Below are 16,272 nucleotides of genomic sequence, written 5' to 3' on the forward strand. Positions count from 1 at the left end.
TACAGCTCTTGTTACAAACCGTACATCAGTTGTATCCAACATAGTCGTTCTTTTCTAGGCATTTATTTCCATTGAGCCCTTGGGATCTCCTCTTTTTTCCTTTCCCTCCCCACCCCCCCACTCCCCAAGTCTGGTGGGACCCTGATAGATTGTTAATTTTTAAAAATTATTTTATATTAATTATTTTCAAATCTCACTCTTATCACTGTCTCCCTTCCCCTCCCTGGCTGGGGATGTGTGGTTATGTGCCATTCACTGCGATCGGTGCCCCCCTCTCTCCCCACTTAGCCCCTACCCTTTTGGTATCTCTGTTCTCATTCCTGTTCCTGGGTTCCATGTGTTGTGAGTTTTATCTCTTGCCTATATCTATGTACATGCTCCCATCTAGTCTAGATTGGGAGGCGGCACTGAGGTCGTGATAGGTGGGGTGAGGAGGCTTCCAAGGAACAGAGGCATATTGTGTGACCCATTAGTGCTCCACTGCACCCTGATTGACTCACTCCCTCTGTTGGGGGATGTTCCATTTTCAATAGATGGGCTTTGGCTGTCTGCTCCAACCCCCCTCCATTCTCAGCATTTTTGTTTGTTTACTGTTTGCTGTGAATCTTCTGATGGCCATTGCCCAGTCTCAATGACATCTCATGGTCGCACCTGCTGGTGTGCTTCTTCCATGCAGGCTTGTTGCTTCACTGTTGGATGGTCCCTTAAGAGCCAGGCACCATCCTCTGTCTTCACCACATCTGTTTATGCACCCATTTTGTCTTCAGTGATCATGTAGGGAGGTGTGGTGGGGGGCGGTTGTTGTGAGCATCACAGAATGCCAATTTGTTAAAACAAAGTGTTTTCGTATTGAGGGAAGGTATGAGCTGAGGCCCAAGGCCCTTCTGCAGCTTCAGTGTATTGCCTTATAAATATATGTGCATAGACCAATACCTCTATTGTTATGGATGAATGTATTTGCATGGGTGCACACCTCTGTTAATCTCCCTATCTATGCCTTTCCTTTTGCCTCCTCCTGCCCGCCTTCACTTTCCCTCTTGTTTCATCTCTTAGTGCTTCCTCTCCACTAGCTTGGTGCTGCTCTAATACTCACAGGATCTCTAACCTCTCCTAGATGCTGGTTCCACTTCCCTAGTTGTTCCCCTGTTCGGGATACGTCTGCTCACCACACCCTTCTCCCCACCTCCTTCTTCCCCCTCTATGTTCCGGGGCCATTGGTCCCATTGCCTTCTCCCCGGAGTTCCGTCCCATGGTCCAACCCATATAATTAGGCAAATCAACATCCGGTAGAAGAAAGAAAAGGAGAGAGAAAAGAAACAAACAAACAAAAACCCTACATAGGTCCAGGTTTGTTTGCTGGTCCCCACGAGACCCTCCCCCTGGTCCTGAGGGAAATCGGGGGCTGCCCCTCCTCGCCTGAAGTCCATTCTTGGGGCTCCTCAGGGACTCCATGGCTTGGCTTTACTCCAATTGCTGATCTGTTATGCTCTATCCCCCACTTCCTCCCCACCGTGTGTCCCCATTGTTGACCCCTGTCTCCGTGTGCTCCAGTTAGGGGACAACATGTCTTGAGCTGTTGGTGGTCCCACGGTCCTCTCTGTGCCCAGCAGCTCCGTGCAGGGGCCTCATCCTCTGGGCTTGGTGTGCCCATATGGATAGTCTAGGCCTTTCTCTTTATTCAATTTGGTTTGCTTCCGTCTGGGTATGGTAGGTCAGTTCCTTTCCCCCACCAGAAGGTCTAGGGTCCTTTTCCACGGCACACACTTCCAGGGTGGGGTCAGGCTGGTTCTGGTTGGGCATGTCATGGTGGGATCTGGGTGCACACTCCAATTCTGTGAAGACACGACCAATACTCTTTCCCTGGGCGGGTTAGTGCCCTGTTCCCCTCATGTCATTATCTCAGTTTCTCCCAACCCCCATTCTCCCTCCTCCTTTCCCCTTCTTTATGTTGGATTCACATGTACCTCCCTGAGTTTGGTGTGACTTCCCCCGACTGCCTGTGCTTCCCACCTGAATATTGTGAGATAAGTCTTTTCTACTATTCCTGCTGTGCTGATTGCACCTCCCTCAGGGGCTCATGTCATACTTGTCCTTTTGAGATTGGCTTACTCTGCTTAACATAATCCTTCCAACTCTTCCCATGAAATGATGTGGTTCATGTGATCATCTGTGCTTTTTAGTGCTGCATAGTACTCCATTCTGTGTATGTGCCAGAGTTTACTAATCTACTCCTCTGTCGATGGAAATTTAGGTTGTTTCTAACTCTTTGCAGTTTTGAATTGCACCACAATAAACAGTGGAGCGCAGATGACTGGTCGTGTTTTTATTTCTTACTTCCTTTGGGTAGATGCCCAGTAAGGGATGGCTGGGTCATAAAGTAGATTGATTTCCATTTTCTTTTTTTAAGTATTGCCAAATCACTTTCCACGGTGGCTGTACATATCCACACAAACACCAGCAGTGAAGGAGGGTTCCTATTTCACTACATCCCCTCCAACATTTGTTGCTCTCTGATTTTCTGATCTGGACTAGCCTCAGGGGTGTTAGGTGGTATCTCATGGTTGTTTTGATTTGCATTTCTCTTATGGCTAATGAATGGGAACACTTTCTCATGTGTTTGTTGGCCATATGGGTCTCCTCCCTAGTGCAAATGCTTTTCAGTTCTTTTGCCCACTTCCTTAGGGGACTAACTTTTCCTCTTTTTGTAAGCCATGAGGGTGTTACAAATTTTAATAATGAGCCCTTTGTCTGATGTGTCATTACTAAAATTCTCTTCCAGTCTGTGGGTTGTTTTGTTACCCTCTTGGTGAAGTCTTTCGAGGCACACAGGTGTCGTATTCTTATTAAATTACGTGTGTTGATTTCCAGATCACCTGTGTGGGTACCCTTCCCTATTGCGGTGAGCCTATGAATTCCCTGGCCCAGTGCTCTGAGGTTTGCCCCGATTCCTTCCTTGATGGTCCTGATGGTTTGGGGTTTTACTTCTCAAACCTCTGTCTTAGAATCAAACTTGTTTTATGCATTTGAAATCTTTCGGCAACAGGTCTGCGGTAAAACTCCGAAGGAAGAGAGAGTAAAATAAAAATTTAAACCCCGCTGACATCTAATTGATTCTGACTCACAGCGATCCTATAGGGCAGAGAACTACTCCCTGGAGTTCAAAGCTTTAAATCTCAGAGAGTGGAAAGCCTGGCAGACTGGTTGGCAGGTCCACACTGCTGACCTTTTAGTTAGCAGCCCATTTATGCCACAAAGGCTCTCTAGAGTAAAGTAGACACTCCTTAGAACGGGGCTGTGCCTCCTTCTTAGCCTCTTAGTTCTTATTTTCTCTCATATATTTACCCAAAGTTATTGAGAATCTATCATGTGGCAGTCAGCTTCCCGGCACAGAGGAAACAGATCAATACGGCCTAGGAGCTGGCCTCCAGGAACTTATATTCAGGTAGAGAATGAGTTTGAACTCAGCCTCGTGCCCTAGGTAGGTTCCTGTAATGAACTGGAGCCTTAGGACTCAGTCTGCCTGGAAAGGAGAGTGAAGGCCCATGTGTAAGTGATTAGACAGAAAAGCAGGTGGGAGGGATGATTTAACCTTGGGGGATAACCTGACCAGAGGCGAGGGGAATTGCAGGAGGTGAGCCTCAAAATGATTGAAGCCATGCATGAAGGACCTGGCTGCCTGGCTAGGAGACGTAGGAGCTCTTTAGAGGGTTTTAAGCCGAGAAATGACAAGTTCAAGACTGTGTTAGAGATAACACTCCTGTGGTCCTGAGAAGAATACATTGGCAGAGGTGACACAGAATGCAGGGAAACTTGCGAAGAGGTTGCTGTAGTCAGCCAATCAAGAAGTCGCCAGGCTCAAATGGAAAGAATACAACCCAGAGACTGGTGATTGTGCTCCAGGTTCCTAACTGACCACCTGGGGGCAAACGGCTCCATTTGTCTGAGATGGGAACTAGAGGAGCGAATCCGGCTGAAGGGGAGCGGGAGTACAGGTGCGTTCTGGACTTGCGGGTGGAGCTGAAGTGCCTGTGTTTGTGTTTCAGATGGTGACCCTCTTTCAGATGTGGGTTGTCCCCCTCTATTTCACAGTGAAGCTGCACTGGTGGAGGTTCCTAGGGGTCTGGAGCCTGTTCTCTGCCATCACTGCCTTCATCACCTTCCGAGCCACCCGGAAGCCTCTCATCCAGACAACCCCCAGGTGAGCGTGGCAGGCTCACGGGAAAAGCTCAGGCCCCCTGAGAGAATGGGTTGGGACGCATGGGAGGAGGGTGCTTTCGATGATTTGACCAGGGGTCCTTCAAGATAAGTTGATTAGGAGACTTACCACCCCTCTAGTCACAGATGAAAACCCCCAAATCTTTCCTCTACAGCTCACTTACATGACATAAGGTTTATGTAAAAGTTTGTATTGAAAACCAACAAATAAGTGAATCTCAGTGACTGTTGTGGGTTTGTTTTAAATGCTACTTTCTTCTACAACCACCTTTTTGATTTCTAAATTAGATTTTCTGTTCGTATGTATTCTCTCATAATTAGCATAGCATAGTTTTCCTTCAGAATTTTTACTTACCACAATTTATAGTTGGGCATTGTTTTTTTAGTATCTCCCCCACTAAGCTACAGCTATGAAGTCAGAGGACTACATCTGTTTTGTTTGTAAATGCATATCCTGGCCCTAGTACAGGGCAGGCACATTGTAGGATAACTTTGATCATCGTGAATTTTGGTTGAGTAAACGAGTTTCAACAAGTTTGCAGTTTTCCAGCAAATAATTCTTTCTTGGGTCATAAAGCAGCCTAAATACATTTATGTTTGAACCTTTCAACCAACTTGTGAGATCATTTAATATCTATATTTGATTGAAAAAGATAATTTCTCATTTATTCCTTTAATAAGAGTGTGCTGTGTGCCAGTCTGGTGGCACACTGATTATGTATTGGGCTGCTCACGACAAGGTGAGCAGTTTGGTACCACCAGCTACTCCATGGGAGAAAAATGGGCTTTCTACTCCCATAGAGAGTTACAGCCTCGGAAGCCCCAAGGGCAGCTCTGCCCTGTCCTGCCGGGCTACTGTGAGTCTGCATCCAATGGCTGTCAGCAAGCTTGGTTTGGGTTATGTGCCAGGCCTGGTGCTGAGTGCTGGTGATGCAGAACTGGGTTAGACATAGTCCTTGGCCCCAAGGAATGCTTGCTATAGGGAGGATATGGATGGGCAAACACCTGCTGCAGGGCAGTTGGTGAGTGGTAGAAGAGGTTTTTACCCGGTCCAAGAAGTCCACAGGTACACAGGTCCAGGAGAACCTAGCAAAGGGACTAGCTGTCTCAAAGTTGTGACTGCCGGATCCAAAGTCTCCTCTATGGCTAACTGCTCTTTTCATGCCTCATAAGCTTAGCTTTACTCCCAAGTCTTTCTCCCGACCGTCTAAGTTTCCTTGTACAAAGTAAAATTGATCTGGAGGTGGAGTTGGTGATCCCAAAGCCCTGTCTGGCTGCAGTTGTTTAAGCTAAAGTCCACTGCAGATGAGAATCCAGCTCTGCTACTTGTGGCTATATGACTCACCGTTCTGAGCCCGGATGCTCCACCCCAGAAACGCGATAACTGGTCTCTTGTATGGGATGATTATGAAGAAGCGTCATCCATCAAACATGGTACCCATCTCCAAGAAACAGTGTCAACCTCCAGTCAGCCTAACATAGTCACATTTTCATGGACATTCTCACTAATCCATTCAGTATTTATTGAGCATAATATAATATGGACCAGGCAACAAACTCTTTATGAGCCAGTGAGGTGCTTTCCCTCTGCTTCACAAGTACACTTGCCTCAGACGAGGAAAAGGACTTACCTGAGATACTCAGCTGATAAACTGACCAGAAAATCCACAGTAAGACTCGCTTGGCATAGGAGTGGATGCATAAAGATAAAAATGGATACAAAGGGATATAGGGGAGACGGGTGTGGGATGGGGAGATAGGGAGGAAAAGGGAATTTCAGGAATAACTAATAATGACGGGAAAGGGAGGGAGCATTAGAACGGATCGTGATTGCATAAATCATCTCAAAGGCCATTGAGCCATGGGGTGTGGGGTATGCTCTAAAATTGATGTGGGGGTGATTGTACAATTCTCCGCAAGATTAAGTGGTTGAACATTTGAATTATAAGATATGTAAATTACTTGCCAATAAAACTGTTGGGGGGGAGGATTTCTTGACTTGAATAGAAGCATTGGTTGCCCTGATAGCAATATTTAACTTCATGTGTCCAACAGAAAGAGGCACTGCCTGAACCGGCCACATCCTGAGTAAAGCTACAGTTAACAGTCATTACTTCTTTGTCCATCAAACAGGAGTTTGATCTACTTACTGAGATGCAAGGTTGTCTGAGGTCTTCAGTGCTGTTTCTGAAGGGTGAAGCCTCCTATTGGGGATCTTTTATCCCCCCCCTTTGATCCAAGACTAGGAAAATATAAAGGACTGGCTTGCTAGTATATGGAGATGCTTCTGCGATTCCAGGAGTTAACTGCTTTGGCTAGGACCTGGAGTTGCTCAAGAAGCCTGCTGCCGTGGGAACGAGATGTTCAGGAGGGTCTGTGTCAGCTGTACTAACTCTTTCCCTCCCTCCAGGTTGGTTTATAAGTGGTTCCTGCTCATCTATAAAATCAGCTATGCCACTGGCATCGTGGGCTACATGGCAGTCATGTTTACTCTCTTTGGTCTTAACTTACTATTCAAGTGAGTACCTTTTGCTTTGTTTTTGCTGGTGTGAGAGGAGCCAGGGAGCTGTACCTTTCTTCCTAACAGTTTATTTATTAGTGGGAAAACGCTCTCATGACAAAAGGAAGCCTAATACTGACTTTAGCCACTCACTCATAATCTGTCCCTGTATCAGAACCATATTCCTTGGCCATGTGTGTACTATTTAAAAAATTTTTTTAATTAATCATTTTATTGGGAGGCTCTTACAAGTCTTATAACAATCCATCATTTAATTGTATTAAGCACACTTGTACATAGGTTGTCATCAACATTTCCCAAACAGTCTTTCTACTTGGGCCCTTGGTATCAGCTCCTCTCTTTTCCCCTCCCTCCCATGTGGGTGCTGTTTATTGCAGCTTCCACATTGCCTGAAGGACGTTCTGTTCAACTAGATCAGGGATTGGCATATGGCTTCCACAGGCCATATCCAGCTGACCACCCCTTAAAATAAAGTTTTAGTGGGAAAGAGCCAGGTTCATTAATTTATGCACTATCTGTGGCTAGTTCTGTAATAAGACAAGAGCTGAGTAGTTGTGGCAGAAACTCTGTGGGCTAGAAGACCTCAGACATTTACAGGCTAACCCTTCATAACAAATATTACCAATCCCGGATTGGACCGGCTCTTGTGGACATACTGGCAGCAGATCCATTTTGAAGGAGACAAGACAAAAAACAGCAGCAGGGCAGTGACTGCAAGGGATGTTCTTAACAGCCTCAGGGCTGTTAAAACAGCCTGACAGCTGAGGTGACAAGGCTGTGGGAGCCACCCTGACTTAGCAGTCTCATTTCACCAAGAAACATGTTCCGTTTCAAGAAGGCACCACAGTCAGGAAAGCCCAAACCCACCAGCTCTTTGTAGATAATGTACAGATCCCCTAGCCCCGATGCAGACTGCTAATTACAGATCATGTTAAACACTAAGAGCTGATGTTGGTGTTTTACCATCAGGTTTCTAAGGAAACCGTTGTAGCCGTTAACGTGTGGTGGGCCATCTAGGTTGTTTCTGTTACCTGCTAGCCTAAGGTGCAGAAGCTCTGGGGCTGTGGGTTTAGGTGGTAGCGTCTGTCGAGGAGACAGAAGAGAGTGGAAGGATGGTTTCCTGGCTGGGATCATGGTAGCGATGGGCTGCACAGAATCATCAACACCAGTGCCCTGGCGCCAAAGGGATTTACGTTACCCAGGTGCTCACTGACCTCTTCCCCAAACAGCACACCGAAGGCAGGGCTCTTGAAAGTGTAAGACAAGTAAAACTAGTTCCCCTTGACACAGTGAGAGGACATCCTTGGAATCCTTTCCTCCAGGAAAAGTGTGAAAGGGGAGTGTAGAGTGGAAGGGCAAACAGCTCCCAGAAAGGGCTCAAGAAATTCTTCAACATAGAGTGTTACATCAAAGAAAACCAAGATATTGCTGCTCCCTTCCTAAACTGCAGAGTAAAAAAAGGTCAAGATTCTCCATCATATTTTAAAGATTCCCTTTCACCGTACCCCATAATTGCCATTTCTTGTTACTGGATTAAACTATACAGGAGGGGACACACAGTTGAGATTCTGCCTCATGTTTATGCCATTCGTTGCTCGGGCTAATTGGTATCAAAGCAGTCATGTAGTGCCGGTGGGGTAAATATTACAAGGTTGATGAACAAAGTCAACTTTGTGTAGAACGTTTCTGTACATGCATTTCCGTAATAAACGTAGAGCCCTGCGGGCAAAGTTAAATGCTCAGCTGCTGACCCCGAGCCGAGGTTGGCTTGGACTCACCCTGTGACGCTGCAGTCTGCACCCTTACAGCCATATCTGGGAAGCCAGCCCCGTGGGGCAGTTCTCCTCTCTCACATGGGGCTCTGGGCCTTGGGAATCAGCTCAGTGGCCCTAACAACAACAACATGAGAAATATAGTTTACAGTCTTAAAAGAACAAAGATTGTTCTTTCCACAGATATTTTAAGTTTGCTCTAGTAATCATAGCCTCAAAGCTACAAAAACAAAATCCACCGCCATCAAAGGGATTTCGACTCATAGCGATCCAGTAGGGTTTCTGAGGCTGTAAATTGTTACAGGAGCAGCTAGCCTCATCTTTCTCCTGAGGAGTAACTGGTGGGTTTGAACCACTCACCTCTTATTACAGGCAAGATCTTTATCCGTCTTAGTACATACACTTGGACCATAATTTAACGTTAATAACATAATATAAAATACGGATAGGTATAACTCAAACTTTCATGTTATGTAAATACTACTAACCTTTCTAATTTTTCAAAAATGTGGTTGGGAAGCTTTCCTTAAAGGGCTTGAATACAGTGTTTAAGCCTTCCTGGGTCAAAAGGCAAGCATCAAAGTAAGATTGACAGACTTAGAAACGCTACGGAGTGGTTCGCCCTGTCCTTTAGGGTTATAAGGAGTCAGAGTCCATGGACTTACAGAACAAGGGGGAGCCCCTGATTGGCACAAATGGTTAAGCCTTCTGCTACTGACTAAAAGGTTAATAGGTCAAATCTCTCCAGAGGCCCCGCAGAAGAAAGACCTGGTGAGATGTACTTTTGAAAGCTACAGCCATGGAAAACCCTCTGAAGCACAGTTCTCTTTGCAATACAATGGGCTCCGATGAGTCAGAACTGACTCAGTAGCAACTGGTGTGTTTTTTCCTTTATGTAGCAAGAGAAAATGGTCAAGCCCCACCTGGTTTGTCTGGGTGGCCTGAGGGGCGGGTATGCGTCTCAGAAGGAAGGGCTTGACAGGGGGTGTGGCCACTGTGATCCTTACCCAATGATGCCCAGATCCTGACTTAGCCAGCAATGCTGTGGACACCTGCAGGGAATGGCTACCAACAGGGATGAGCCAAGTGGAGAACAGGGTGTCCTCACTTGGTCTCCACAGCTCACAGTATTTACTACCAAGCAGTGACCACAGGCCGTATGCACATATGCAGCCCGTCAAATTTGGCTGTAATTTGCCAGTCCCTGGCTCTTGCCCTACCTTCCAGCCGTAGATCCTGCCTCATATGGCACAGAGTAGTGACCAAAGCACTTAGTCTCAGGCAGGGCGGGCCTTCCTGACCACGCTGCTCCCTTACAGAATCAAGCCTGAAGATGCCATGGACTTCGGCATTTCACTCCTCTTCTATGGCCTCTACTATGGAGTTCTTGAGCGGGACTTTGCAGAAATGTGTGCAGACTACATGGCGTCTACCATCGGGGTGAGTCCACCTGGCCCCCAGACTGACCCCTGCTGTCTTCAGAGCGCTCAGGAGAGCATGCTGTCTGGCGGAAGAGAAAGGCGCTGACGAACGAGCGAGCATGATGCATGGGAACTCATTCCTGAAAACTTGGGAATGTACCTTGGAATTTATAACTTTAGGGCCATTACAGGAACGAACCCCTAAAAAGCAGAAAGGATTCATTGAGCAAATTTATGTAATGTGCCTGGGCCACAAAGAAGACATTACATAAATAACGATTGTCAGGTGGCACGGGGCTGTGCCAATAGTGGGACCAACTTGATGGCAGCTAGTAACATGTCAGCTGTGTCAGGACACACGGCTTTGTCATCCAGGACTTACCTTCTAGTGGAGAGATGGACAGTAAAGTAATAAGTGGACAAATAAATAGAAAAATACAACTTCTCTAAGTAGTATAATAGAGTCATGATGCAATGAACAGATACAATAGTCTAGGGCAGATGTAATAGGCTAGTTCTCAACCTGTGGGTTATGAGCCCTTTGGGGGCTGAACGACCCTTTCACAGGGGTCACCTGGCTCATAACTATCAAAATGACAGGTAAGAAGTAGCAGTGAAAATAATTTTATGGCTGGGGGATCTCCACAACATGTGGAACTGTATGAAATGGTTGCGGCATGAAGAAGGTTGAGAACCACTGCTCTAGGGTCTCAAAGGTAGCTTCCCTGAAAATGTGACTTGTGCTGAGACGTGAGCAATGTGCAGGCATTAACTAGAGGAAGTGGAGCTGAGGTGCAAAAGCGACAGCGTGCATGAGGACCATGGCGGGAGGTTTTTAGGAAGTAAGACTAGGTTGCTTGTAGAGATGAGAATATGGTAGAAATGTCCAGAAAAAGAAGGAACTGGACTGGGTGTGTGTGTGTGGGGGGAGAGCCTTATAGGCCAAAGTAAGGATTTTCACTGGGAATCTTTGAAATTATTGTGAGGTAGAGAATGACCTCAGATTTTCATTTTGAAAGATTGCAGCTTCTGGGTAGAAAACAGATTGGAAAGAAATGTGCAGATGATGGATCATTGGACATTTCCATTTCCATCTTTCTAAGGAAGTGCCCTGGCGTTTTCCAGTATCTGTACCATGTCACAGTCCCATCCGCAGGGTATGAGAGTCCCAGTCTCCGAGGCATGCATTGAGTACCTGACTGCGCTTCAGCTCATTCACAAGACTCACTGCATTCTAGTGATTCCAGACCCTGCATCTGTCTTCTCTCAGCCTACTTCTCTGAGTCCATGCCATCTTTGGACCCACCACCCAAATCCACATCTCGACAACTACTGCCTTCAAATATGTAGAGACTTCTTTTTGAAGGGAGAAAATGTTATCTTCCTTTTCCCATGTACCTCTTCCTCCCCTGATGCCCCAGACAGGCTCCTGAAACCTGCTGTGCTATATGAAATGAGTAGTTAGCTCTTCCCTACATAACTGACGTTGAGAAAGAATGACTGTCCTTGTCACGGGAGCCTACTTCTGCCCCTGCTGTGAGTCACCAGGAATTAATTTGCTCATTGTCTCCCACAAGAAATGGTGTTGGGACTTTCCCATAGACCCCCTGCTGGCACTCTGTGTGTGCCCACCCATGGGGCCAGGCTGGGGTGTGGAAGAGGGCGTGCTAGCGTATGTTGAAGGGGTGAACGGCACTACCTTTTAGGTTCCTTCCAGCCGTGCAATTCCTTCTGTTGTCTTATTTCTGCCACGTCTTTGGTAAAGTGGGCCTTGCTCCATCCAGGATAACCTGGGTCCCTGAGCCGTGGGGACCTGGATTCCAGAATAACCCTACCTGGAGCCAAAATCTGATCTGGGTTTGGAGGAAGACAATTCAAGAAAGCCAGAAAACTCCAGGTTTATATGAGTCCATCAGCCAGTCTGTTCAAGTATTTATTCAAGCTCCAGTGACCATTTTACCTTGTACTAAGTCTGACCGGGTGCAGCCTGTACAGGCACCACCAGTGCTGCCCCCCAAGAGCCTTCGGCATCACAGTCCTTTGCCCATTCTCTGGTAACAGATGCCTGTCTAGAGTCATTGTTGCTTTTAGAGCCGTTTCCCCTACCAGACTTCAAGGTCATACATTAGGTCTTCTCTGTTGCTTGGTCCCAACATACCCATCTCTGCAAATGGTGGGATCTGAAGAGATCCCGGTGATTGATTCATCTCGGGGTTCCTGGAGGTGACATCATGAGGCCTTATAATGATATGACTAACATCCTCCCTACTTGTTCCCAACTCTCTAGTTAGTCCCCACGCTCCTCTGACAGCTGCCCTAACAGCTCCTCTTTCCTCCTCACATGGGAACTCTGGAAGCTAAACTGAAATCAGCCTTAAATTGAGTCAAGGGGACCCCAGGTGACATCTTCTTCACATCCAAGAAGGCGTGGGTAGTCCTAGGCAGCAGGGGCAGTGATTGTGAAACAAGCCTGCTTTCTGGGGCTTCCTCCTCAGACAGTCCTTGGGATGGTGGTAGAGAAGACATTGCCCGTGATGCAGCGGGCTATATTTTCTACCTCACTTTTCCCTCTAACTCTGCCTCAAATTTACCTCATGGATCGATCCTCAGGAGGTCCAGGTAATACCAGGGCAGGACTACCTGCCCATTCATCTGATTTGAAGTAAGGGAAAAGAGGTTTGAAGTTAAGACAGCCCTGGTTTCGAATCCTAGCCCACTTTCATTAGCTTTATGCTCTTGAACAAATTACTCTACCTCTCTGACTCTGCGTTGTTGTAATATCGCCCTGAAAGAGTTTTTGCAAGGATCACATGCGATGTCACGGAAAGCCCTCGTAGAATAGCCTGGTCCGTAGCAGTAACGCATTTGATGGCCTGGGGGTAACGATGACTGCCACGTGCTGAGTGCTCATCGACACGCACGGTGCATGTTGTGATCTGTAATCCTCTGAGTGGAAGAAGGACAGCTCGAGTTCTCCTTGGATTTGAGGATGGCAGGACTTGGTCTCACGTACTTTGTTCATATTACGAAGAGCGACCGGGCCTTGGGAAACGACCCCCATGTTTGGTAAAGTCAAAGGTCAGTGAAAAACAGGAAGACCTTCAACAAGTTGATAGGCGCAATGACTGCAACCAGGGCAGGCCTGGGCAGTGAGTGCTTCCTTCTGTCCACAGGGTCACTGTGAGCTGCACCTCACGGACCTCTGGAGCCCGGGCCTTGGTAGAGCTCACCTGTCTGTTTTTGTTGTGCCCACGCATGGCGTGAAGCGCTTTTACGTCGATTCCCATTCGGGGCCGCCGTGTGACAGGGTAGAGGCGCCCTGAGGGGTTCCTGGCTGGACTCGCCTCAGGAGGATATCACCAAGCCTTTCCCCCCGCGGATCACCAGCCTTCAGACTAGCCGAGGCGTTTGGTGAGCACTTCAGCATCTAGTCACCAGGCACCTTAAGACAAAACCTACAACATTCAGAATATTCAAATAACAAGTTTTGAGTAATTTCCAACCCTCCCCTGATGTCTGAAGTAATTCTTGACTGCTCTGTGGCATGGAATCTTCTTTGCTGTGACCCTGAGAAATGGGTATTTCACTCAGTTTTTCGAAAAATACTCCTGAAACTGCCTGCTTGAAGTAACTAGGCTCGGGGCATCAGTGCCACCTCCAGCTCCCTGCACCAGTTCAAGGCGCCCCTCCTTCGAGCATCAGGCTCCACATCTGCCAGAAGATGGGAGCAGACTGAAAGCACACTCAGGAGCACCCAGCACAATTGCCTGTGATATTCCTGATGGAGAATGGGATCCCCGTTTCTGAACACCTGGACTGTGTCAGCTCCTGGGTTCTCTGCCTTCCCGCCTCTTTGTGAGATTGGGGATAGGGTCCTCCAGCTATGGAGCTCACGCCTGCATTTGGAGTAGCGTCTGCTTCTGACCTTCTCCGCTTGTCCCTCCCCCCCCCCTCCCTTCCTGCTGAGCTGATGACCGGGCCTCCTGTTGCACTAGAGCTCTGTTACATAAAAGGAGGAACTAAAAGCCAAGTGGGAATCCCCACAATTATCTGATCTATAGCTACATGTCTTGCATGTGCACCCATCTCTTCCTCCTACCTTCCGGTTAACAGTGGCATGAGCATCCTTTCTCCTGTCAAAGGCCAGTCCTACCTGCACTCTAGATCCATTATCTTCCTGCCTCGTCAGGGCATCGTGTGCTATTGATTAGTCCCTTTCTCATTGTGGCTCCTTTTTATGGGTTCTTCCACTAGCCTTTGAAGCTATCTTCTAAATGCAACAACAACAACAATCCTTTGCTTGACACTTTCCTCTCAAGCCCCGACCTGTTTCCTAAACTGTTGTTGTTGGCAGGAGCCGTCAAGTTGGTTCCGACTCACAGCGACCCTGTGCGCAACAGAACGAAACACTGCCTGGGCTGGGCCCGGGCCCGCGGCCCGCCTCACCACCGTCCTTAGGTTTGAGCCCGTGGCAGTCACTGTGGCAGGCCATCTTGTCAAGGGCCTTCTTCCTCTCCTTCTCTGTCCCTCCCATTTACCAAGCAAGGTGCCCTTTGCCAAGGACTAGTGTCTCCTGACAACATGTCCAAAATACCACCCTTGCCTCAAGGAGCATTCAGGCTGTACTTTTTCCAAGGTAGACTTGTTTGTTCTTTTGACAGTCCATGGGACTTTCAGTATTCAGTGCCAACAAGCTAAACTTTTGATCACCTCTCATTGACTCCGTAGCCTATTCTAATCTGGCCTCTGTTCACCTACCCCTTTCTATTAGGTTGCCGTAACGAACATAAATAACCACTCCGAATGGCTGAAGTGTAAGATTGAGCTGTCAGCAGGGCCGGGTGCTCAGAAAGCTGTGAGAGTAGATATGTACTATGTCTTGTCACCTGGTGTTGCCTCCAATTCATGGCGTTTCTTGACTTGACTCACCACTCTGTCTCTGCCCCCATTGCCCTGTGACATTCTCCCTGTTGGATGAACACCAGTCATATTGGACTAGGGCCCACCCTGATGATTTTACACTTTCAAAGACCTTATTCCCAATAAGGTCAAATTCACAGTTCCAAAGCATAGAGCTTCAACAAATATTTTGCGGGGACAGATGACTTTTTCTCCGGCCACTAGTCATGGATTTTGGTGGACTTCTCTGCAATTGCTGACAGCTAACAGCCGCTCCCTGGTGATGCTGCTGTGGTGGAAATGCCAGACTGCTAACCACAGGTTGGTGAGTCAAACTCACCAGCTACTCTGCAGATGAAACACAAAGCTGCCTGTTCCCAGCAGGATCGACAGTCTCAATCCCTGCATGGGTCTGCTTTGAGTGGGAATTGACTCTCCAGCTGTGGCTTGGGCTGGCTTTCCTCCTTTGCCCCCACTGGACTGCTTTTGTGTCCTTTCTCTGTCTTGGTTTTCTTTCTGTCTCTGATCTTTCTGTTTCCTTTGCTGGCTCTTCTTCTGTCTTATTTTTCTGAGCTCAGACCTAAGCCATCTGCTCTACTCTTTGCCTAGGCATTGCCTGTTTGTATTTCAGTGGCCTCTAGAATGCCTCTCTGAGCTCCAGACCCCTGTTATTCAGCCTTCTTTTTGGCTTCTGTCCACTTTGCTCCATTTTCATGACCACCAAAAGGCCTAGTTGTTATTTAGCACAGACTACTGTCAACTATTGCTTTTTCAAAGACGGTGATCTTCCGACTGGGCCCTCTGAATCCATGCTGCCAGTCCATCCTTACAGCCTCACAAAATTGAGTCTCCTCACCTGCTTCCCTCCCACCTGCCTTCAAGTGACTTCCCATTTCAAGGCCTGTGTCTTTGCTGGAGCTACAGGTTTCTGTGTTTCCCTCTGCCTCAACTCTGCAGCCACTTCAGGCCAGTCCAGTTTCTCAAGTTCCTTCCTGCCTCGGGGCCTCTCCTCTCCACTCTGCCCCTTGTCATCTGACTCTCCCACCCATCCTGTAAGGCTCCCCCTTAAAGGCCTTCAAAGAAGCCCCTTTGCAGGGCTCTTAGCCCAGCTAATGGTTTTAGTTCTTGCTTCAAGTACTTCTTAATGTCCGTCTCCCTTGCTGAATGGAGAACCCAAGAGAACAGATGTGGATCTGTGTTTTGTCAGCATTTATCCCAAGTACTGAGTCCAGTGATTGGCACGTAGTAGGTAACCCAGGCTCGTTCTATTCATAGAACTTGGAAACAAGAGTCTGGGGAGGTTAAAGTGAACTATGTTGCCCAGGGCATTGTCCTGCGCACACGTGCCTCCCCTGCGCTTCTTGTGACTGTCAGCTTGCTGGGGTCATCCTGATTGGACGGCCTTGGCTGGCGATGGATTGAAGCCGCCAGTGAGATTTGACCC

The 16,272-nt window shown here is 47.6% G+C and overlaps 1 protein-coding gene across 3 annotated transcripts in view; it reads left to right on the forward strand.

Moving 5' to 3' along the window:
* RNF121 (ring finger protein 121) overlaps positions 1–16,272 on the forward strand; it is a 78,544-nt gene that overhangs the window by 58,078 nt on the left and 4,194 nt on the right. For all 3 annotated transcript variants that reach the window (XM_075546205.1, XM_075546203.1, XM_075546204.1), the window contains exons 4-6: positions 4,044–4,198; positions 6,626–6,733; positions 9,828–9,948. In XM_075546205.1, the coding sequence (XP_075402320.1) occupies positions 4,044–4,198; positions 6,626–6,733; positions 9,828–9,948 (384 nt within the window). The remainder of the gene's footprint in view (positions 1–4,043; positions 4,199–6,625; positions 6,734–9,827; positions 9,949–16,272) is intronic.

This window comes from Tenrec ecaudatus, chromosome 4 (genome assembly GCF_050624435.1).
Source record: "Tenrec ecaudatus isolate mTenEca1 chromosome 4, mTenEca1.hap1, whole genome shotgun sequence".
Classification (NCBI taxonomy): domain Eukaryota; kingdom Metazoa; phylum Chordata; class Mammalia; order Afrosoricida; family Tenrecidae; genus Tenrec; species Tenrec ecaudatus.